General features: G+C 46.7%; 1 protein-coding gene across 8 annotated transcripts in view; it reads left to right on the top strand.

The window, feature by feature from the left end:
- Positions 1 to 25,000, top strand: part of chd9 (chromodomain helicase DNA binding protein 9) — a 147,844-nt gene that overhangs the window by 95,665 nt on the left and 27,179 nt on the right. For 7 of the 8 annotated variants that reach the window (XM_063188405.1, XM_063188404.1, XM_063188403.1 and 4 more), the window contains 12 exons: positions 333 to 576; positions 3,442 to 3,618; positions 5,795 to 5,938; positions 7,337 to 7,592; positions 8,985 to 9,195; positions 11,375 to 11,570; positions 11,766 to 11,945; positions 13,658 to 13,843; positions 17,500 to 17,610; positions 18,123 to 18,319; positions 19,493 to 19,692; positions 21,128 to 21,287. In XM_063188405.1, coding sequence (XP_063044475.1) covers positions 333 to 576; positions 3,442 to 3,618; positions 5,795 to 5,938; positions 7,337 to 7,592; positions 8,985 to 9,195; positions 11,375 to 11,570; positions 11,766 to 11,945; positions 13,658 to 13,843; positions 17,500 to 17,610; positions 18,123 to 18,319; positions 19,493 to 19,692; positions 21,128 to 21,287 — 2,262 coding nt within the window. The remainder of the gene's footprint in view (positions 1 to 332; positions 577 to 3,441; positions 3,619 to 5,794; positions 5,939 to 7,336; positions 7,593 to 8,984; positions 9,196 to 11,374; positions 11,571 to 11,765; positions 11,946 to 13,657; positions 13,844 to 17,499; positions 17,611 to 18,122; positions 18,320 to 19,492; positions 19,693 to 21,127; positions 21,288 to 25,000) is intronic. The other variant, XM_063188402.1, reaches the window with a different exon arrangement.

Raw genomic sequence — 25,000 nt, 5'->3', positions numbered from 1 at the left:
TAAGTCAGAAAACACATCCGTGGACGACCATGCAATTGTTATGTACAGATACCATCAGAGGTTTTTGTATTAGAAACGGAATTGTTTTGTTAAGTGTATTGCTTTTATCGTTTTTCTGTACCAAGGTTTAGGATGGTAGCAACACACACACAGCTTCTTTCAATACTTTTCTTCGCATTGCTCCCACATATTGCATATTTGGATATCGACCAGAAACGGAGATGAGACACTAATATGAGTGTGTGGGTGTGCCTGTCTGTCTGTCTGTGTGTGTCTGTACGCGTGTGTGTTTGTGTGTGGGTCTCTGTGTGTCTTTGTGTGTGTCCACGCAGGCGTAACTGCATCCTGGCCGACGAAATGGGCCTGGGCAAGACCATCCAGTCCATCACATTCCTGGAGGAGATCCAGCGCGTGGGCATCCGCGGCCCCTTCCTCATCATCGCGCCACTCTCCACCATCGCCAACTGGGAGCGCGAGTTCCGCACGTGGACCCACCTCAACGTGATCGTGTACCACGGCAGCGTGGTCAGTCGCCAGATGCTGCAGCAGTACGAGATGTACCACAGGGACACTCAGGTATAGTATAGCACACAGCTGCTGCTGCTTCCTTTCCCTTCCTGTCCAAGTGGCCAGCCAAGTCTCTCACTCTGTTGTGTGTTTTCTCAAGTCTCTCTCTCTCTCTCTCTCTCTCGCTCTCTCTCTCTCTCTTTCTCTCTCTCTGCTTCACTCTCTCAGCTTCACTCTCTCTCTCTCTCTCTCTCTGCTTCTCTCTCTCCCTCCCTCTCGCCCTCTCTCTCTCTCTCTCTCTCTCTCTCTCTCTCTCTCTCTCTCTGTTCGTCTGTCTGCATTTCTGCTCATGTCTCCCCTACTGTTGCTCTGAGTGCCTTTCTGTCTCCTATGTTTTCATCGTTGGTGAGATTTTAGGTGTGTTTTTTTGTCTGTGCTGCAGTCCTCTACTACTACGCCTGTCTTTTCAGTGCCAACACTGGGCCACAGGCTCTGTGCCATGAACTGGGTTACGTTTTGGCGTTAGCCAGCTGCCATGTGGTTTCAGGGTGTTGCACATTCCACTTTACTGCCGGGGTGTGCCAAGGTTTCAGTTTCACTCGCCTTTTATTTCCTCGCTCTGTGCAGATTTGAGCTAGTGAGTGCAGTGTATGCCTGAGGACGAGCTCTCGCTCTTGCTTAATTGTAGATGATGCGTTCCAGCTGAATGTGACTATACACTGCTAGTCACATTTAGCAGGGATGCATCATCTAGCATCTTAGCATCTTAGCATCTGCACGTGTCATTCTGGATATTTCCTGTGCACTTCGTATCTAGGGTTGTATCTATAATTGTGAAAAAGTGGTGGGAGACAAGATAGGCTTAACTCAAAAGTGGTACGGACAAGTCCCCACCACCCACACCTAAAATTGCACCCATGTCCTCTATTGTAAGTCGCTTTGGTTAAAAAGCGTCTGCCAAATGCGATGTAATGTATTGTACAATGTGAAACCATGTGGCAGCTGACTATGGCATCCCTTGATGCACCAAGCTAAGAGTCACATTCGCAGGCTTTGCAGCAGTCAGACAGATAGTTGAGTGCAGCTACTGGTTCTTCCTAGAAAACATTGAGTCTGCAGTTGAAGTGTTCTTTTGGGGAGGAAAAACAAGGCAGATAGTGAGGGAACATCAGAGGAAGGAGAGAGAAAGGAGGTTAGGGGAACAGCGAAGTACACGCGCCTACACACACACACACACACACACACACACACACACACACACACACACACACACACACACACACACACACACACACACACACACACACACACACACACACACACACTCCCCAGTAGATAAGATTGGAAGTGGTGGCGCATGTCAGTGGCTGGCCTGAGGCACCGCCTGTGTGTTGATGGACTGAGCCGCTGGCTGCCTGTGATTCGTGCTGACAGACAGAAAGGCCTGCTTACACACACACACACACACACACACACACACACACACACACACACACACACACACACACACACACACACACACACACACACACACACACACACACACACACACACACACACACACACACACACACACACACACACACACACACACACACACACACACAGACACACACACACACACATACGACACACACAGACACACATACGACACACACAGACACACACACACGACACACATTCGTGCTGGCATCCCGTCCCAAGAGGGCCTGTGTCTGACTGCTTAGATCATCCCTCTCTACAGTATCTGCCAGAGAATAGAGGGAGACTGGAGGGTTAGGAGAACGAGAGAATAGAAGCTCAACACAGACAAATGGAGTGTGCGTGCGTGCGTGCGTGCGTGCGTGCGTGCGTGCGTGCGTCCGTGTGTCTGTCTAAGTGGTGTGGGTGTATATTTGTGCAGAGCAGATGAATAAATCCACAGGGAAAGTTCACATGATGAACGGGTTTTAAGGAGATTACCGGCACCTGTTATGTGACCTTGTGGCCTTTTCTGTACTGGTCTGTATATTTATTTCTGATTTATACTCAGTAAGTTTATTTCAGGATGTAGCCAAGAAAAACATTGTGTTATCTCAGAGCAAAGGCAGAGGTTGGATCAGAGTGTTTTCTATGACCACACATAGCAACAAACATATTGAATCTGGCTTCTAGTCAAAGGCTTTGGGTCGCTTTCACTCGATAGCCACAGGCTACTCAACGCGGCTTTACTCACACAAGTGACATCATCCCTTCCTGCTTCCTGTTATCTCCAACCTTACTCTTCCTCACTGACTCATCACTATTGTTTGGTTGGCTCTCTGTCTTTCTCTCTGTCTTTCTCTCTGTCTTTCTCTCTCTCTCTCTCTCTGTCTTTCTCTCTCTCTCTCTCTCTCTCTCTCTCTCTCTCTCTCTCTCTCTCTCTCTCTCTCTCTCTCTCTCTCTCTCCTCTCTAAGGGCAGTCATGGGTGAGCAAGGGCAGTCATGGGTGAGCGGTTAGGGCGTCAGACTTGCATCCCAGAGGTTGCCGGTTCGACTCCCGACCCGCCAGGTTGGTGGGGGGAGTAATCAACCAGTGCTCTCCCCCATCCTCCTCCATGACTGAGGTACCCTGAGCATGGTACCGTCCCACCGCACTGCTCCCCATGGGGCGCCACTGAGGGCTGCCCCCTTGCACGGGTGAGGCATAAATGCAATTTCGTTGTGTGCAGTGCGCAGTGTTCACTTGTGTGCTGTGGAGTGCTGTGTCACAATGACAATGGGAGTTGGAGTTTCCCAATGGGCTTTCTTTTTCATTCTCTCCATCTAACTCTTTATCTCTCTCCTCTACTCTCCTTTCTCATTCTCCCCATCTAACTCTTTGTCTTGTTTCTCTCCCTCTCCCTCTCCCTCTCCCTCTCCCGGTCCCTCTCTCCCTCCCTCCCTCCCTCTCTCCCATCGTCTCCCGTCCTCCAGGGCCGACCGATCCGTGGGGCGTACAAGTTCCAGGCGGTCATCACCACCTTCGAGATGATCCTGGGCGGCTGCCCGGAGCTCAACGCCATCGAGTGGCGCTGCTGCATCATCGACGAGGCTCACCGCCTCAAGAACAAGAACTGCAAGCTGCTGGAGGGCTTCAAGCTCATGAACCTGGTGAGGAGCCTCCTGTTCATGTCTTTTTCTCTTTTTTAGTTGTTGTTGTTTGTTTGTTTTGTGCCTGTTGAAACTAAATTCATGAACCTGATAAGAAGCCTACTGATGATAGGATGGGTTGTTGTTGTCCCCTTTTTCTTTTTTTCCCCTGCCTGTTGAGGCTCAATTCATGAACCTTGTGAGGAGGAGGAGGAAGTGCCGGATAATGAGGATAGAAGTTTCATGTAGTTTTTCCCCCTTCTTTTTTTGTTTTTTTTGTCCACCTGTTGAAACCGGATTATATATATTGGAATTGCATATAGTAAATTATATAAGCTTGTCTCCCAGCTCTTGGTCTGGCTGTGCTGCCTCCCTTATGGATGGTTGTGATTTGTTGAAACCTGTAGGGAATTTCACATAACGCTGAAATAACAAAAGAATGTGATTTAGGCTATAGGCTTTGAAACAGACAGACACGCAGCATGTATATACCTGCTCACAATTTGATCTTCGTACATGCGTATAAGCTATTCATTCTTGCTACAATATTGTTGAACAGGTAGGTATGCAGCTTATATCAACAAAATGTCACACCATTTGCAGCTTTGCTCTCATCCTGACCATGCTTTTTTGAGCTTGAAAAAAAAAATCACGCATCTTTTTTTTTTACTCTTTTAACTAGAGCTAGCCGGTGTTTGATGCACGCATTGAGATCTGTGTCGTGACGGTCATGATAGCTAAGGATCCAAGATATTTTTAAGCCTTTGAAAAAGGACTAGAGTTGACGCATTAGATGTTTTCAAGGTCCAAACGACCTGACATTTTTACGCTGCTTCACAATTTAGCTCTTTTGACTAGTGTCAGGTGTACTAGGAAAGCTGACCTTGCAGAGCATGATGCTGGGCTGATCTGTGTGCCTGGTCTTGAACAGATACAAGTGCTCCTAGAGTACTGTTGGTAGTTTTAAATACAAACTTAAGACAAAGCTCTTCTCCGATGCTTTCTTGTAACTTTCTGATTTCATGTTAATGATTTTGAACCTATTCTTCTATCCTATCATTTTCATTTTTTCATGCTTTATATTGTGATTTCACCTGTTGTGTCCCTGTGCTTTTATTTCATTTGAATTTCACATTGAATTGCCGGTAACACTTTACTTTACGGATCGCTAATAAGGTGGTAATTTCATGTTAATTTCATAGTTATTTCATAGTTATTTCAGGGTAATAACTGTTTGTTTTTAGTAACAACAGCAAAATAACCATACAGTTTCCAGTGCATTGTGGTGACACCCTGATGACTCGCAGCACGGTGACACTTTGTTCACACACACACACACATTACCCTGAAATAACTATGACATAACTATGAAATTTATACGAAATTACCACCTTATTAGCGATCCGTAAAGTAAAGTGTAACCGAATTGCCTGTGTATGACATGTGCCAAGCAGTACTGAACTTAGATTGCTTTCCCTTGCCTTATAGCAGGGGTGGGGAACCTATGCCTTGAGGGTCGTTTTATCCGGCCCCGATATAATTTTAATGTTATTCAGCTTCACATAATATGGCATATTTTGGAAAGGAATCTTAGAAAATGCATTTGCAATACAATTAAGCTATATTATGGGAACCTAGAGAATGTGGTGTTTGTTTAAAAGGTGGCTGCCTTCAATATAGGGCTAAAGTGAAGTAAAAGGGGAAAATCCTGGTTTGTGTTCATTGTACGGCCCTCTGAGGACTTTTACGGCACTCGGATGAATTTGAAGTGGCCCTTCGAATGAAAAAGGTTCCCCACCCCTGCCTTATAGGGTCCAGTTGACGGGCACGCAGGACAAATGAACTTGCTTTGCTTTGCTTTGCCTTGTCCTATTGGCCCACAGTTTGGTAATCACTGCTCCACACAGTAAGGCAAGGCAAGGCAAGTTTATTTATATAGCGCATTTCATACACAGGTGCAACTCAATGTGCTTCACAAAGTTAACAAATGTAAATGAAAGGAAACAGGGAAGAAAGAAGGAAATAAATTAGAGTCAAAAAACATTTAAAACATTAAGATAAAACATAATAATAATAAAAATAATAATAAAATAAAATAAAAAATAATTAAATAAACGTAAAAATAAAAATAATGGTAATTAAAAAAAAGAATGATACTACAGTACTTCTACTAATCCTGCATTTCTTAACCCTGTAGGAGCACAAGGTGCTGTTGACGGGCACGCCTCTGCAGAACACGGTGGAGGAGCTGTTCAGCCTGCTGCACTTCCTGGAGCCCCAGCGCTTCCCCTCGGAGACCACCTTCATGCAGGAGTTTGGAGACCTCAAGACTGAGGAGCAGGTACTGTACATACGCACCCAACAGGAAGACAAAGTGTGTGTGCCTGTGTGTGCGTGTGTGTGTGTGTGCGCCTGTGTGTGTGTGTGTGCCTGTGTGTGTGTGTGTGTGTGTGCCTGTGTGTGTGTGTGCCTGTGTGTGTGTGTGCCTGTGTGTGTGTGTGTGTGTGCCTGTGTGTGTGCCTGTGTGTGTGCGCCTTTGTGTGTGTGTGTGCCTTTGTGTGTGTGTGCCTTTGTGTGTGTGTGTGCCTCTGTGTGTGTGTGTGCCTCTGTGTGTGTGTGTGCCTCTGTGTGTGTGTGTGCCTCTGTGTGTGCCTGTGTGTGTGTGTCTGTGTGTGTGTGTGTGTGTGCGTGCGCGCGTGTGTGCGCGCGCCTTTGTGTGTGTGCGCGCGCGTGCCTGTGTGTGTGTGTGTGTTCGCATGCCTGTGTGCGCGCGTGTGTGTGTGTGTGTGTGTGTGTGCGCCTGTTTGTCTGTCTGTGTGTGTGTGTTTGTGCCTTGGTCATCTGTGTGCCTTGGTGTGTGTGTCTGTGTATGTGTGTGTCTGCACGTTTGTTTGTACACCTGTGTGTGTGTGCCTGCGTGTGTGCGCGTGCGTTCGTGTGTGTGTTCAGGCAAGCAACTTGCATGCATCTGTGGAGGGGATGGATGTGTGTCGAGTGTGCGTTGGCAGCAGTCTTCGAAGAAGGAAGTGGTTGGTGGTCATAGATTGCTCAGACACAAAACTGGGTCAGTGTGTTTCGCTGGTAACCCGTTTTGCATTCGCTGGAAGATCATGTTCTACCCGACTGAGCTATTTTAATCTCGGAATTTGATAAGTCAATTTCCGCTAATGGTTGTTCCCCCCCACCAACGTCTTTATTAATGTTGATGAGCCTTTCTAGTGTACCAGACTTTCTGTATATCTTAATTTGCATGTCTGTGTGCGTGTACATGTGTGCACTGCACACGTGTACATGTGTGTCTGCGTCTGTGCACGTGTCTGTCAGCACGTTTGACTGTCTGTGCGCTTGTGTTGGCGTTGTTGGTGTATGTGTTGGGGTGTTTGTTTGTGTGTGTGTGTGTGTGTATGTGTGTGTGTGTGTGTGTGTGTTTGTGTGTGTGTGTGTGTGTGTGTGTGTGTGTGTGTGTGTGTGTATGTGTGTGTGTGTGTGTGTGTGGGTTGTGCACGCGCATGTCCGTGAAAGTGTGTGTGCTGTCTGTGTATGTTTGTTTGTGTGGTGCGTGTGTGTGTCTGCACGTTTGACTGTGCGCGTGTGCTTTGTGTGCACATGCATGCGTTTGCATGTGTCTACTCATTTGTGTGTGTGTGTGTGTTTGTGTGCGTGCGCCTTTTTCTTAGTTTATTTCCATGTGTCATTGTGCTCATGTCTCTTGTCCTGTGTCTTCCTCCTCCCCCCTCAGGTCCAGAAGCTGCAGGGCATCCTGAAGCCCATGATGCTGAGGCGCCTGAAGGAGGACGTGGAGAAGAAGCTGGCCCCGAAAGAGGAGACCATCATCGAGGTGGAGCTCACCAACATCCAGAAGAAGTACTACCGCGCCATCCTGGAAAGGAACTTCTCCTTCCTCTCCAAGGGCGGCAGCCAGTCCAACCTGCCCAACCTCGTCAACACCATGATGGAGCTCCGAAAGTGCTGCAACCACCCCTACCTCATTAAAGGTACTATACCCCTACCTCATTAAAGGTACTGTACCCCAACCCTACCTCCTTAAAGGAACTGTACCCCAACCACCCCTACCTCCTTAAAGGAACTGTACCCCAACCACCCCTACCTCATTAAAGGTATAGGACAACACTTAAGAGTCGCCACTTATTTTTTACGTCACATTACATTTAATTAAGTCTTTTATATTTAGGTACAGGGTATTGGTTACAGTTCCTGGAGCAATGTGCGCTGAGATAGTGGTTGAATGAGCTTAGAAAGTGCTGCAACCCCCTTTACCTTATTAAAAGATAAATTGTTCAGTTTTGCGATGGTGATCAATGTGTGGGCAACAGCTCCAATTGTTGCTTTTTAAATATTATAACACATTGCACTTAGTTAATGCTTTTATCCAAAGCGACATGTCATTATTTAGGTGCAGGGTATTAGTTACTGTCCCTGGAGTGTAATGCGGGGTTGGGCCAAGGCTAACCTCATCCATGGACTATGGTGTAGGGAGAGGTGGGGCGCTTTGAATGTCAGCAAAATGTTTATTTATTAGGCTTCGTGGATGAAAATTATACAGTTTTGTAGTGGTTAATTGCTGGTGTCGTCTTGTGTTAGGCAGTTGGTATGTGAGAGCATTTTTAAGTAGCTTCGTTCTAACGCTAATGTGTGAATGTAGGTCAGTGTAAGTACTTAGATGACTAAAAAAGGGAATGAACAGATGGATTGCACAAAAGTGTTGCAGAAGATCATTGTTGATTATCATTTGTAATCCTTGAGAACAGCAATTAGCAGCGAGTCTTGACTGGAGATGAATCAGAGACTGCAGTTGATGAAATAATTTCTCCTCTTGTCTCTTTCTTTCTCCCTTTCTCTTTTCTCTCTGGCTCGCACTCTCTCGCCCTTTCTTTCTTTCTTTGCTTCTCTTGCACTCACTCTCTCGGTCTCTTTCTCTCTCTATCTTTCTCCATTTCTTCTTTCCCTCCCTCCCTGTTCTCTTGTGCTCGCCTGCTCACTCTCTCTCACTTTCTTTCTCTATCTTTTTAAATTTCTTCTTTCCCTCCTTTCCTGTTCTCTCTCTCTCTCTCTCTCTCTCTCTCTCTCTCTCTCTCTCTCTCTCTCTCTATCTCTCTCTCTCTCTCTGTCTTAATTTGTTCTTTCCCTCCCTTTCATCCTGCTTTCTCTCTCTTTCTTTCTTTCTTTCTTTCTTTCTTTCTTTCTTTCTTTCTTTCTTTCTTTCTTTCTTTCTGTCTTTCTTTCTTTCTTTCTTTCTTTCTTTCTTTCTTTCTGTCTTTCTTTCTTTCTGTCTTCTTTCTTTCTCTCTCTCTCTCTCTCTCTCTCTCTCTCTCTCTCTCCCTCCCTCTCCCTCCCCCCCTCCTCTTTCCCTCCCTCCATCCCTGCAGGGGCAGAGGAGAAGATTCTGGAAGACTTCCGCGAGGTCTACAACCCGGCCTCGATGGACTTCCACCTGCAGGCCATGGTCCAGTCGGCCGGCAAGCTGGTCCTGATCGACAAGCTGCTGCCCAAGATGAAGGCGGGAGGCCACAAGGTGCTCATCTTCTCCCAGATGGTGCGCTGCCTCGACATCCTGGAGGACTACCTCATCCAGAGAAGGTGAGACAGCGCATTACATTGCATTACATTTCAGTTACAGACAGACATATACAGTTAGGAAAACCAGCTCATCCATACAAGGTGAGGCACCACCTTGACCCGACATGACACAATATTGCATTACATTACATTTTATTACATTACATGTCACTTACAGACATACAGTTAGGAAAACCAGCTCATCCAAATCAGGTGAGATACCGCTTTCACCTGACATGACACATTATATTACATATCATTACATTACATTTCACTTACAGACAGTTAGGAAAACTGTCTCGTCCATTGAAAGTGTGACATCGCTTTCACCCAACATGACACTGAGATTGCATTACGTACACTTACAGACATATAGTTAGGAAAACTGTCTCATCCATTGAAAGTGTGACATCGCTTTCACCCAACATGACAGTATGACATTACATTACATTACATTTCACTAAGTGACGTAGGCCTGACTAACTCATCCAGAGATGCTGAGATGTCTGAAGCCTGCCTGACATAATTTTAGATTTAGATATATTTTGGATTTGTAAGCCTTTATTCATGACAGGAAATTATTGATCAGGGTTTTAAGATTTGGCTTTGGGATTTGCTAACATTTTACTGCTGGTAGTTTTTTCCCCCACAAAACAGCTGGTTTTGACAGAACACCGGTGGCTGTGTTTTGAAGACAAAGCAGTCAGATTGGTTGAATCTGCTTAAGGCGCGGCCTCGATGGATGTGAAGAAGCCAAATAGTGTATCGACATGCTGTACCTGTAACAGCTCTGGTGTAAATGGGTGCATGCTTTTAGCATATGAAGTTGCCAGTTCTTGGCTGCTAGTTTGTGTTGTTGTCTTGTTGTTGTTTTTTGAAAGGCACATTTTTGAATGCAAGTGGTTGCTACTGTACAATCCAACCTCAGTTTCACCGGTAGTAGAGATTTTCCGCTCTGAGCGTGTTTGTTTTTCGTCCACTTGTGTCCCGCTTGTTCTCCTCCTGAACGCCGTCACGGCTCCATATCTCATCTGAATCTCATTCTCATTCTTCGCCCCGCGGTGACGTTGCTTCTTGGGTAACAAACACCACCCTTGTTCCAGCAGTGAGCAAGAATAGAGTAGAGCCGAGTAGAGCAGAATAGAGAGCGTGTACCAGAGACTAGAGCGCCTATAGCAGGGGCTTAGCTGTGTTTACCAGGTGGTGTGTTGGCAGGACCCGGACAGGGTTCAGCAGGAGGGCACAGACCGCCCCCCGGGGATTCCCTCGTCAGACAGCCAGAGCCAGGGGCCTGCTGGAAGTGGGTCACTGTGGTGGACGGAAGTGGAGGAGGGGAGAGCAGGCAGGCAGGCAGGCGTGGAGGTGGAGGGAGGGAGGAGGGAGGAGGGGAGGGCAGGCAGGCAGGCGTGGAGGTGGAGGGAGGGAGGGAGGAGGGGAGAGCAGGCAGGCAGGCAGGCAGGCAGGCAGGCAGGGAGGCGGAGGAGGGGAGAGGAGGCAGGCAGGGAGGCGGAGGAGGGGAGAGGAGGCAGGCAGGAAGGCGTGGAGATGGAGGGGAATAGTGGTGGTAGTAGTAGTTGTAGTTGTGGGTGAAGGGTGTGTGTGTGCGTGTGCGTGCGCGTGCGCGTGCGCGAGCTATCGAGACCTGTGGCGCTATCGAAAGGGCTTTCCCTGAAAATGAAGGAGGTGAAAGAGGCTTTTTTGTGCTGTTGTTGAGACAATCGTAGCAGAATGGAGAAAATGTGTGGGAGAGGACTAGTTGGAAATTCATGGCAGGCAGTATGCAGGTTTATTTTTTTGTATACATTTATGGAAATGTAGGCTTTTTTGGCAGGGTTATCATGTCCAAAGCATGGAGCGTGAAATTGAAACTAAAATTGACATAGGAAAGTGCCTAGATAATGGGAACTCTAGATATGGAAACTGGGGGAATGTTGGACTGTATGTGCACATCCTCTGTGGTGTCAAAGGAAGTGGAACTGAACTGACTGCATTTCCTTTGAGTGTCTCTCTTCTCATATAATACAGCTTCAGCGTCTTGAGTCTTGCAGTGAAGCTGTAGTGACATTCTCAATTTGCTGATGCTCACGGTTGGGTTTTGCTAGCATTGATGTTTTCATTTGTGCGTCTCTGTGTGTGCGTGTGTGTGTGTGCGTCTCTGTGTGTGCGTCTCTGTGTGTGCGTCTCTGTGTGTGCGCACCAGATACCTCTATGAGCGGATCGACGGGAGGGTCCGGGGCAACCTGCGGCAGGCGGCCATCGATCGCTTCAGCAAGCCGGACTCGGACCGCTTCGTGTTCCTGCTGTGCACGCGCGCCGGAGGCCTGGGCATCAACCTAACGGCCGCAGACACCTGCATCATCTTCGACTCCGACTGGAACCCGCAGAATGACCTGCAGGTGAGACACGCTGACGGGCAAAAAGCTGCACTTAAATCACCTCAATCAAGGTCATACATTACACTTGGTCATAACAAAGGGTTTATACTACTGTCATGGACTTTGGCGTTTCTGATCATTTTTGTGTTTTTCTGTAGACTAACATGTATGTCGATATATACTCAGATATGATTGGTGCTTTCTCCATTTGTACAGGCCCAAGCCCGTTGCCACAGGATTGGTCAGAACAAGGCGGTGAAGGTGTACCGCTTGATCACGCGCAACTCCTACGAGAGGGAGATGTTCGACAGGGCCAGCCTCAAGCTGGGATTGGACAAGGCCGTTCTGCAGAGCATGAGTGGCCGTGAGAACAGCCTAGGGGGCGCCGGTGGAGGGGTAAGGCTCTTTAACCTGTCAATCATGTGTGCTTGTCTGTGTGTGCATGTCTGGGTCAAAGACGTCCAACATGAAATTGTTCTTTAGTGCAACGGATACTTTTGCTTACTGTAAATGCAAAAAACTTTTTTTATTATTATTTTTTTTGCTTGGCTGTCATGCATTCACTTGAAAAAAAATGTAATCTGTTACAGTAAGCAAACGTATCCGTTGGCACTGAAGGCCAATTTCATGTTGGGCGTCTTGGACCCATCTGTGTTTGTGTGTTTTTCTTCTTCTTTAGACAATGTAGATATCGTTTGATATTTTGTACGCCTGTCAATACCACTTTTCTTTACGGCAGTTATCTGCTTGCAAGAAGTGCTCTACTGAAGTATCCTTGGTTTTAGGCTCCAGTGATGTTTATTTTAAACTGTTCTGAAGTGTGTGGAATCTGCGGGACTAGTACAGTAGTTACAAGCTTTATTAGCTCTCTGATTATTTATTCATGTGAAGTGATCGGTTAATCTCACCATGCGAGTTCAGTTACGTCAGCCTTCCTTTAATGAACAGTCGCTCACTGTACACTAGGCACATAGAAGCACTACAAACTGGAAAATTACAGCTTTGTGGAATAATTGTCTTGCCGTGAGTCAGATCAGTCTATGAAATGGGTGACTCAAGCAGTTAGCTGGTCTACCTGACTGAAGAGTTGTGCTAATCGCAATAATCACATCCTTAGTGTAACACTGGGGTGGACTATTACTTCCGAATGCTGGGGTGACTTCAATTATAACCTTCTCTACCTATTTTAAAGGTTTTAATCAGCGTAATAATCTGAATTGATCCTTATAATCCGATTCCTAAAGCTGCGGTCTCCACCTCTTGAAAACCGCCACTGTACTTTTGTTCCAGTGAGCTCGCGTATGTAATGTAGCCACTGTTATTGATTGTAGTGAAAGCTATGCCCCTGTTGAACACTTTCCAATGTGCTGCGAGCTGGTGTAAGCTGCCCATTATTTTGGTCTCCACCCAAAGGGATCCCCAATACTGTGCCGAGGGGCACCAAATAGCCTACCATCAAGTTGAGCTTGGGAACTGCCCTTGTGAACTGCCCTTGTGGGATATTCAAAAGCACTTCTGCGTATTTCCATTCTTAATGTTGTGTACCAATTTTATTTGATGATTTTTATTATTTTAAAATAAGACTGTGTAGTGTTACTCGAAAGTGGTGTTAAGATTTCCCTGTACTGTAGTAGATTAATTTGAATGGCTAGACCAGAAAGGTAGGCGACGCCTGCTTGTGGCCTATTTCGGCTGCCCCCCTTGGTATCCGTTTGTCGGTGTGTTTACGTGTGCAGGCGTGCATGCTTGCCCCTCCCTTACCATAAGGGAGCAAAATATGCATCCCTACACATTAAATCCACTTGTGAAGTGCCCTTAAGCAAGGCACCTAGACCCACATTGCCCCAGGAATTGTAACCACCACACAATTAGAACTGTAAGTCACTTTGTATGAAGGCATCAGCTAAGTGTGTGTGTGTGTGTGTGTGTGTGTGTGTGTGTGTGTGTGTGTGTGTGTGTGTGTGTGTGTGTGTGTGTGTGTGTGTTGTGTGTGTTGTGTGTGTTGTGTGTGTTGTGTGTGTTGTGTGTGTTGTGTGTGTTGTGTGTGTTGTGTTGTGTGTGCGTTTTGCGTATGTGTGTGTGTGTGTGTGTGTGTGTTCGTCCTGCAGCAGGTGCAGCAGCAGCTGTCCAAGAAGGAGATTGAGGACCTGCTGCGCCGCGGGGCCTACGGGGCCATCATGGATGAGTCGGACGAGGGCGCCAAATTCTGCGAGGAGGACATCGACCAGATCCTCCAGCGGAGGACCAAGACCATCACCATCGAGTCCGAGGGACGAGGATCCACCTTCGCCAAGGTAAAGCCATAAAGCGATGCAAGGAAGCTGAAATGGGGCGACAAAGGGATCAGTTGTTCCAGGCCCAGGGAGAGGAGGTGCCCAGAAATGGGTCCTCATTACATTGTATGTATTGGGTGGAGGAAGAGCGCTTTCAGATGACTTGTTATGTCACAATGAGGTTTCTGAAATGAACCCCTTATGAACAGTCTTCACCTTATCAACTATCTCTGACTAGACCACTGCACTTTGTTAGTCAACCAGTTCCCTTTTTGGGTTTAGTCATTACATTGCATTTCATTTAAAAGACGATTTTGTCCAAAGCGACTTACAGGGAGAACATTCAAGCAAGTACAGAGTGAGGGGTCAGTACAGAGTACAGCAGTAGACAATTAATGTAGAACAGATAGAGAGCAGAAAAGAAGTGAAGAAGAACAGAAAAAGGATGGAGTAACACTGTAGTGGAACAATAGTCGTTGCTGGATATCCACGTTGTCATGCGGCTGTGTGTCTGCATGGCCAAAGTACTTGATGTGGACCCATGCCAACGTGCCAGGAAACAAATATTTGTTGAGTTTCGTTGCAAAATCACACCATTTTTTGACTTTTGCATTTTATTTTTGGAATTGACAGTTTAGTAATCCTTTCATCCATGTGTGTGAATACTTGCCATTCAAGAAAACACACATTTTAAACCGATATAAAAGGCATTTTGCAATGCACTTCCCAATACAAAAAAACGAACATTTCCAAAATAGGGATGCACAGCAATATTCATTCATTTAAATGGTCCGAGTGAGCTCTTTAGCAGTTCCAAAGTAGCGACGAGGAGCGAGCTCGATCAAGGCCACACACTGCACAGAGAGAAGCAGATGTTATGCATTAGTATCGTGCAAAAAATGTGCTGCAGCTTGTTATTGGTGACAAAGTAACTGTAGGAATTGATTGGTTCCACTGTTGCTGCCGCTCTCCTCTCGCACAGTAGTAGTGCGAATGCCCTAAATACTTGTAACGTAGCGCTGTTGATGCACATACAAGAAAAACAAATATTTGTTCAGTGACTTGGGTGAGGCGTTTTTTTGCACAGTTGTACAGCTCACTCAGCAGTGGCAAAGGAGTTGAACTTGACATCGACAAGGAACGCAGCAGGCCAGAGCGCAGTTTGCACAGAACCAGATGTTGCACATTAGCCCAAATGCAAAAAGTGCAGTAGCCTGTCACTGGCTGCTTGGCTCGTCTCTCTCCCCCCATGTGTTGGAGGTGGTTCTTGGCCCACTGCGATGTGCTGTACAGAGTGGGCCAGGCCTCATGCTGATGGAGTTTGAAGGCCTTCGAACGAGCCTCTCCCTTGCCTCTGCATGAATAGTACGAGCAAAGAAAGTGGATCTAAGAAGAAGCGTCATTTTGTTTCTTTTCCGGGATCCACTTTATGTCGGGTGAACGCCCCCTTAGGAGACCTTCGGTTAGGAGACCTTCGGAGTCCCGAGGTTGAGAATCAATGAAGTCCCCTTAGCGCTGTAGATGGCGGTAGCGCACGTCGCAAACACCTCCAAAAGAGAAGAAGAAGATGGGGACAACGCCCCCTTAGGAGACCCAACTTGAGCACACGCTTTTGCATTGAGTGGGCGTGTTTTGCGATATCTTGGTCTCATTCAGTATTTTTGGTACGAGTATGCGTCATAGTATGAGTGCATTCCAATACACAGACTTCTGTCCTCCACTTGTGCTTGAGGCTGACGCCCGCTTCCGTGGAGGAAACAATAAAGGTTCCCCACTGTCAGCCTAGCCAAAACAATTATTGGGGGACTGTTCTTCATTCACCATCCCGATTGAAAATGAGGAAATGACATTAGAATTGTGCTTTTGCAAGATATGGAATTCATTTTCTGTCATGGATGATGTCATCATGAGGTCACAAGCAGGCAAGTGAGCAAGGGAGGACTGAAGTCCGCATATTGGAATGCACTCTGTGTTGCTTACTGCCAGAGGAAAGGCAGTTAAGTGCAGCGTTAGCTCACCGAATGACTACAGCAGACATGAATCATTCAATCAGTGAGGTGATATGTAAGGCTGTAACGATATTGCATCGAACCGAGAGATCGCGGTACGCAGACCCACGAACCCCTATCGCGAAGCTTCCTCACAGAATCGCGATGTGCCCTTTTAAAGTTGTTACCCTCAGTGTAGAACACAACAGGCAACATACAGGCAAGAGTTTGCATATGCGCTTAAAAAGACGAGTAGAAAAAGGGCGCACACGTTCGAGTAACAGTTCCATTCACCCCTTTCTCATATAACATCCTTCCAACCAGCACGTTGTTGTTATCCATTGCCTCAGCAACCTCCGTGAGACGAAAAACTTGGGCAAACATCGGAAGGTGAAGGACAAATGAACAACAGACCAAGAAGGCTTTTATAAACGTTTCAAGATTTTTGTTTTATTCATGCATGCGCGATGTAGCCTATTGCGAGTGGAGTTTGACGTTGGAGCAGAGAGAGAGAGAGAGAGAGAGAGAGAGAGAGAGAGAGAGAGAGAGAGAGAGAGAGCGCACGAGATGCTCCGCCTGCCTATAAACCAGCCTGGAATCGCTTGTAGGGAGGTGCCCGAAGTCGGACGAACGTTGAGGCAGAATATTAGGCAGCATTATTTCTTCCCACATTAATGTTAGGCTATATTGTAAAATTACCGCCTGCATAAGCAGAAAGCATGCTCCATTCAGCCTCTGCATTCATTCTCGCTCTTGATAAAATGTCAAACCACAAAACGAAACGAAAAATGTGCACGTTACGTAGCAGTGAGAACTAACTGAGGTTCATTTCGAGGTTTGATTGTAGGCGGGCACGCGCTGCTGCACGATCAAAAAGAGCTACGGAAATATTTAACTTAATCAAAATTAAGTGTTGCATTTCTTTAAGTAGCCTAACTTAATACAACATGTTTCCTGACGATATATGGCCTGTGTTGTTTTAATGTTTGGATATTAATTGGATAGGCTATGTTTGATAAAGTAAGACAGCTGCCAATGACCATACACCCTGACCCCCCCTCCTCTCTCTCTCTCTCTCTCTCTCTCTCTCTCTCTCTCTCTCTCTCTCTCTCTCTCTCTCTCTCTCTCTCTCTCATATGATGAACATATGATTTTAGCCTATTTATAAGCCTTTTTCCTTGGTGAACTAATATCCCTTATTTCTCTGTGTTGTGTTTTGATGTCAACACCTGGGAACAGGTTGCAGTGGTAGCCTATATCTGCAACATTATTCAGCCTTGTAAACCTACAAAATTAATGCAGGCAGGTAAATGCAAAAAAGATATTAATTACAAAGTATATATATAATTTATTTTCTTCTTATATTTTTTTTTCCCATTTTTTTCCATTTTTTTGTGATATCGTGGGGCATATCGAACCGTGGGTCATATATCGTGATACAAACCGAATCGTGGGTTGGGTGTATCGTTACAGCCTTAGTGATATGATATGACTGCTATCAGTACCCTTATTTGGTATTGGTAGTTGTATGATGATACTCTTCTCTCTCTCTCCAAAGTTCCTGTTTTTAACTATTGTGATCTTTGTGACATAGAAAACCAAAATGACAGTTAGTTGCATGTGTACATGCGTGTTGCTTCATCTCTCTCTGTCTTTCTCTCTTTTTCCTTCCTCTCTCTCCCTCTGCAGGCTAGCTTTGTAGCATCAGGGAACCGCACAGACATCTCTCTGGATGATCCAAACTTCTGGGCCAAGTGGGCACAGAGGGCAGAGATTGACCTGGACACGGTCAATGGCAGAGTAAGTAGCAGCAGCCAGGTGGCCAGCCGCGTGGCTCTCCTCTGTCAGTGGGTGGGGCTTTGGGCACACTCCTCTCTTATTATGGGGTTCCATTTGATGCCTCTATCTATCTATCTATCTATCTATCTATCTATCTATCTATCTATCTATCTATCTATCTATCTATCTATCTATCTATCTATCTATCTATCTATCTATCTATCTATCTATCTTTGCCTGAGGTATGAATGAATAAGAAACCAGGCTATTGCTATTGATGCTAAATATATTGGAGTTGTATAAAGCGATAATTTACAGTTAAATTTATGGGTTTTGAAATATAACTTATAATATCAAGAATGAAAATTTAATTTAGACTTCCACAATTCTAGAATCTTCACCCTCAAAGGGTGCTTAGACTGCAAGTTAGACAAGTTGCAGTGCTGTTGACATTTGGGAGGGGGTGTGGAATGTGTGTGCACGTGTGTCTGACCTTGATGTGTCTTGTCTGTGTGTGTGGTTTGCCAAAACAGAACAGCCTGGTGATCGACACGCCGCGCGTGCGTAAGCAGACGCGTCCCTTCAGCGCCACCAAGGACGAGCTGGCTGAGCTGTCGGACGGCGAGAGCGAGGGAGAGGACAAGCCCAAACTGCGCCGGACGCACGACCGCCTCAACAACTACGGACGTACAGAGTGCTTCCGCGTTGAGAAGAACCTCCTGGTCTATGGGTGAGTTTGACTGTCTGTCAGATGACTGGGTGTATGAGCTTATTGTAGTGGTGGGTTTTAATAACCTATTTAATAAACCACAGTATGCTTCCTCCCACCCCTTTTCAGTTGTGTTAAGTGGCTTTTCCCCCCTATTGACATTATTTTGTTTTGTTGACTTGGATGCTGTTGATTACCCTCTTAGAACATCTGAAATAAATAAATAAATACATCAATCAATCACCTTGGTCCCCCATGTGTGGTGGGTTGTTTGTCCATCCCAACATCACATGCGTCTGAGTGGCCTAACATGAAAAAGTCACCCACAGCGTTCGGCCATAATGGTGCTATAATGTGACTGCATTCGTTAAAGCAGTAGAAGAAATATATTTCTGTTAATTTGTACAGCATGTGCCTAGTCACAGCTCTGCCTTGTGGTGCGTGGGTCGTGCGTTGTGGTTAGCGCGCGTTGTGGTTAGCGCTGGTGTCCCGCAGTGCATGATGCGAATATACTGTACCTCCCCTCCCCCCACACAAACACCCACCACCAAGGCCACAATACTGCTGATGAAGCCTTTTTATGGAGCCCTTGCAGCCTAAAGACCTTCAAAGCTTAGAGACCCTTTCAGTCGTTTATATCTCGTACATAGACACGATTGGCTCTTCTCATATTCTTATTTTGATGTATATTTTTCCAGCTCAGGGTCTCCGAGTGGCTAATCCAAGTTCACCATCACAACACAAGGCCACTGTATTGCTCATAAGGAAAAATCCATGGAGCTTCACAACCTATAGACCTTCATAAGCCTACTATATAGGGCCCCCCTCTGAGTTGTTGATGTATTGGGTACACTCTTGCCATGTCCTCATTTGAATATAATCTTAAAAACAATACTAAATAATCCAATCCCTGGTAGATGAGCCATCCAGGAAATTGTCTCTCGCAGAATTATAGCCCGAATCTAATCATTCAGCACCACTGAAGGTCTTGTTTATTCTTTTGTCTGTGTGTGTCCGTGTGTGTCCGTGTGTGTGTCCGTGTGTGTCCGTCTGTGGGTGTGTGTGTCCGTCTGTGGGTGTGTGTGTCCGTCTGTGGGTGTGTGTGTCCGTCTGTGTGTGTGTGTGTCCGTCTGTGTGTATGTGTGTCCATCTGTGTGTGTCCGTGTCTGTCCGTGTGCATGTGTGTCTTGTTAGCTGGGGCCGCTGGAAGGACATCCTGCTGCACGGGCGCTTCAAGCGTCCGCTGACGGAGCGCGACGTGGAGATGATCTGCCGCGCGCTGCTGGCCTACTGCCTAGTCCATTACCGTGGCGACGACAAGATCAAGAGCTTCATGTGGGACCTCATCGCACCCACCGAGGACGGCCAGACCAAAGAGCTGAAGAACCACCTGGGTAAATACACACACACACACACGCGCGCGCGCGCGCATGTGGACATTTGAGGACAAGCGCACACACATACACACGTGGACATTTACGACAATTACGTGCGCACACACACACAACTCACTTTATCACACATCATCTTATTTGGTAGAACCCTATTAGGCACTTACTGGAAATCAACACACACTCATACACATTTTCATTATTTTATTTCTTTGCACCAGAACTTATTAGAAAGAGGAACTGTAATTTATGCGTGGCATGCACATTCATTTATGCATGGAAAAGTATTATATCCACACGCAGATACATACACGTACATGTACCAGCAGACCGGCCTTGAGCCTCATTGACAAGGACTTCATGCTCTTGTTCAGATTTTCAATTATGCGCGTGCACTTGCCCTGACATTCGCACTCACCACGACCCAATCCCTGTACACGCCCACTCGCACAGACTTAAACACACCATGCTGCACACACACACACACACACACACACACACACACACACACACACACACACACACACACACACACACACACACACACACACACACACACACACACACACACACTCATACAGACATTGTCAGCGTGCCACTACCCATGCGGCCCCACCCCTGAGCCATGAGCTGTATACGCCCACAGAGGAGCCTCCGCTGAGCAGAGCCAATCCCCTGTGGGGGCTTGAGAAATGGTAGCTGGCTGCATGGCGGGCGCTCAGCTCAGCTCCGTTCAGTGCAATAAAAAATGCATGATTTGCTGCTGCAGATTATCCCCAGCCCCAGTAGCCTACTCCCAGTAGCAACACCCCCAGACCACCAGTCCCCCAGGCCCAGTGGCTGCTGGCACACACACACACACACACACACACACACACACACACACACACACACACACACACACACACACACACACACACACACACACACACACACACACACACACACACACACACACACACACATATATACACACCTCAAGAGAGACTGTGTGCGCGCATGCGTTTAAGAGAGAGAGCGTTTATGTGCTAAGATGTGTGCGTGTGCGTGCACGTGTGCTGGGCTCGTGGGTGGGTAAAAGGGGAGCAAAAACATAGATTTCCTCATCGATCCAGCAGAGAGGGGGAGAGAGAGGTAGACAGGGGGAGAGAAAGGACCACCGCAGTGCTGCATTCTGCTGACATTTTCATATGGAAAAAAAAAAAGCCCACAAAAACACTCCCCCTTCCAAACACCATACGTCTTCCCCCTGCTGGGAAGGTGTGCGTGTGCGCATGTGTGTGCATACAAGTGAGCATAGAAGTCTGTTTGTGTGCGTGTGTGGGAGGGAGGAAGTGAAAGATGGGAGGGTAGAAGATTGACGACTTTTCCTCCGCTCCTTTTTTCCTGATCATCTCTCTCTCTATCTCTCTCTCTCTCTCTCTCTCTCTCTCTCCAGGCCTGTCCACTCCAGTGCCGCGGGGCAGGAAGGGGAAGAAGATGAAGACCCAGTCGACGGGCTTCGACATCCAGAAGGCCGAGTGGATCCGCAAGCACAACCCCGAGCACATGCTGCAGGACGACGGCTACAAGAAGCACCTCAAGCACCACTGCAACAAGTGAGTGGGGCCCTCCATATCTTGATCTCTCTGGTTCTCAAACTCAGCCTGCCACCACGCCACTTTTAAAAAATAGTGACGGGGTCATCCCTCTCCTCTCCTTCGCCCATTGTTGTTAATCTCACTAGCCTAATACACCCTCACTAATGGGTCCAAGTGGCTAGTAAGTTTTCTTTTCTACCAGCCAAATTGAATTTTCACCAGCATTTGGCTGGTTGACTGGTGTTAATGTAGAGCCCTGATGGTGTTGGTGGAAGCATGGGCGAATTCAGTACGAGGTTCACTTGAGGAGTTGGGTCAAGGTTATGCAAACCATTACAAAGACTCTAGTTCCTTCTTGGAAATGATTTTTGGAATCTCCGTAGACATATTTGCTGTGTAAAGTGCTGCGTTGTGAGGGGGAAAGTGTGTGTACGGTATGTGTATAAAGGCTGTGATTGTGCCATTGCGCGATTATTCAGTCCGGTAAGTGTGTCTCTCTAAGCCAAGGCGAAACTGGAGCTTGTGAGAGGCAGTAGGTCTGATTTGATTTTAGGAAATGGAGATGGTTCAGCAGACACTGAGGATAGTCTTGGAGATGTCTGCCAGGCGGGAATACTCTGACCTGCCGTCAGCTTGAATTTCTGTGAGGCGAGAATAGTTAGCAGAGTTGTTAATGTTTGTGTTAAGAGCTGTAGCTGTTTCTAGCCAGCTCAAAACCGACATTAATACCAATGAGAGGAAGGAAGAGACCATTCTGTCTCCTTTCTGTCTTTTAAGTTACTAACGATTTCTTATTGTATTAAATATTTAAATGTTTGAACACAATAATGAAAGTGGTGTGTTTCAGCATGAACTAACATGGTATAATAGAAAAAAATATTTGATTTGGAAGGATGAAATGTGCTTTGGACGTTTGTCACTTCTCAGTGTTGATTTCTCAGTGAAACGGGCTGCCACCTGAATTATTTCCTGTCCAGTGCAGTCCTTATGTTGTGCACTCGATTAAAAGAAGAAGATAATGGCATCTGTGCTGATTAAAAGAAAAAGCACTGTGCTGTTTCTGTGCTTTCTCTCCAGTTATTATTTCCAGTTTGCTTTGCTTCACGTTAACACCACTTGCAGGTGTTATGGTGTGTACAGAGTGCCATAGTAACCCCAGGTGGTGAGAGATTTTCTGTTTTAAAGACAAATTTAGTGTGATTATACTTATTCAATTAACAACAAAATATAAAGCTGTGGCACAGCAACAGGTTTATGCTTGTTGCTGTTGTTGTTGTTGTCGTTGCCCGCAGCACTGCAAAACAAAATGCACGTGAGTGTGTATGATGCGAGTGTGAGTGCGAGTGCGAGTGATCGACAGCCACAGCTTTCCCGCCACTTCCCAGCTGTCCCTGGCGGAGTCCCTAATTGCTGAGAGAGACACACTTTGTTCAATAAAACCAGAGCAGCAGTAGAGAGAAACTGGAAGGCACACACTAGCACCCTTTAGGTCTCTCGTCTCACTGGAGGTGAGAGGTGCTGTGCCGACACACATGCACACATTCACTTCACACACTGTTCAAGAACAGAGAGGAAGTGTTTCACAGACACACAAACACACACAGCAGTGGCGGAGCTCCCCCCCATATAAACGCATACTTATTCACAACACACGCTGAACACATGCTCAGTCACTGCCTACATTAAAAAGCATGCTTATTGCGTTCAATGATGCGGAGTTAACACTTGAGCTTGGTGCATGTATTGGTTCTGTTTCTTAGACACTAGGAAAGGGATATTGCATTTAAATATTCAATTATGCGTAAAATTAAACATGAACATGGACTTTGATGTAGCTGTGTGTACCCATACACAAGTTTCCTATTGGAGCTTTGATATCAGATTTTATTGTGACTAGTATTTTCAAGTATTTTTTTTCCTGGTGAAGAGAGGAGTCTCCATGTTGTGGTGCATTGAATTGCCTTTACAAGCCTCTCGATTTCAACAGGTACATGGCTATGGCTAAGCACCTCCCCCACGGACGCCATGTTTGTTGTTGTCAGTAACTTGTGACTCTTGGCTGCCCTCTAGTGCATATGTGGAGTAACACCACATGCCTGAATGCAAACACACTGTGTTGACGCAGAAAATGCTTTCAGTTTCATTGAAACGAAAGATTTTACTGTTACCTGTACAGACAAGCATTGATGAGCTTTTAGTTTACGCACATTTGTTAAATATACACACATTTGATGAATAAAAATGACCAAAGATCAAAAGGATTGTTAAAATCTACCGAGTTTTGCCGAGCTCGACTAAAATTGTGCAACAGATGGCAGACATCTACAGCCTCCACTCCGTTTGGTGCCATCGTTGGACTGCAGTGAGTGAGCACGAGATCAGAGGTGATCTCACCTTGTGGACGGTGACTCAGTGTTTGCAATGGGGGTGGGGAAGCAGAGAGCAAAGCAGAGAGAATATAACGGTCACTTTAAGTACAATGTAGTTTGAGTTCAATTGTGTTTCTCTTTCATTTCTGAGAATGCATGCATTTCTGAAATTATAAATACATGTGTGTCTGTGCGTGCGTGCGTGCGTGTGTGTGTGTATGTAGATGTGATTAAGTGAAAGAGTGAGGACAAGTGAATGGCCCAAAACGACACAAGAAGAGGGTGAGTGAGGACAGAGGAAGAGAGAGAGAGAGAGAGAGAGGGAGAAGGAGAGAGTGGTGGTGGCTAGGTTTTTGGCAGGGAGCGCAACACAGCTCTGCTCTGCCACTGCTACTGGTGCTACTGCCTTCACTGCTGCCCACACACACACACACAGAAAGTTCCCCTTTGTTCCGGTGGCAGCGGCGCCGCTGAACCCGAGGATGGTTCGATCTGGTGACACGGCCTCGGCCACCCGGGGACACGCCGCGCCGGCCCAGCCTGCTGACGTCGGCACTTTCCCCTCTCGCACACAGCACTCGCACTCCAGAGCTGGAATGCCACCAATGCAGCCAGAGAGAGAGAGAGAGAGAGAGAGAGAGAGAGAGAGAGAGAGAGAGAGAGAGAGAGAGAGAGAGAGAGAGAGAGAGAGAGAGAGAGAGAGAGAGAGAGAGAGAGAGAGAGAGAGAGAGAGAGAGAGAGAGAGAGAGAGAGAGAGAGAGAGAGAGAGAGAGAGAGAGAGAGAGAGAGAGAGAGAGAGAGAGAGAGAGAGAGAGAGAGAGAGAGAGAGAGAGAGAGAGAGAGAGAGAGAGAGAGAGAGAGTGCAGAGCGAGAGTGCAGAGCGAGAGTGCAGAGGGGTGAGAGAGAGGGATAGAGGGAGAGTGCAGAGCGAGGGAGAGAGCGCAGAGAGCAGAGGGGTGAGAGAGAGGGACAGAGACAGGCAGGGGGAGGGGTAGATATAGCAGAGGAGGGGAGAGAGAAAGAGTGTGAGAGAGAGAGGGAGTTAGAGAGAGCGAGGGCATGGGCTGGGAGAGAGAGGTGGGGACAGAGAGAGCATAGGGGTGGTGGAGAGAGGGGCAGAGAGCAGAGGGGAGGAAGGAGAGGCAGAGAGAGGTAAAGAAAGTGGAGAAGGGAAAAGAGCATATTAGAGAGAGAGAGGGAATGGGGTGGTAGAGAGAGGTAAAGAAAGTAGAGAAGGGGAACGGGAGGGAGGAGGAGTTGGATGGGTAGAGGATATTGATATCAGAGATACCCTGATGAGACCAAGCACGTATGAATAAGTACAGGCAGACGGCACAGTAGAAGAAAGGAGAATGGAAAGCG

Source organism: Engraulis encrasicolus, chromosome 22 (assembly GCF_034702125.1).
Source record: "Engraulis encrasicolus isolate BLACKSEA-1 chromosome 22, IST_EnEncr_1.0, whole genome shotgun sequence".
Taxonomy (NCBI): Eukaryota; Metazoa; Chordata; class Actinopteri; order Clupeiformes; family Engraulidae; genus Engraulis; species Engraulis encrasicolus.
The sequence above is the reverse complement of the archived record's forward strand: the minus strand, read 5'-3'. Positions and strand labels throughout refer to the sequence as shown.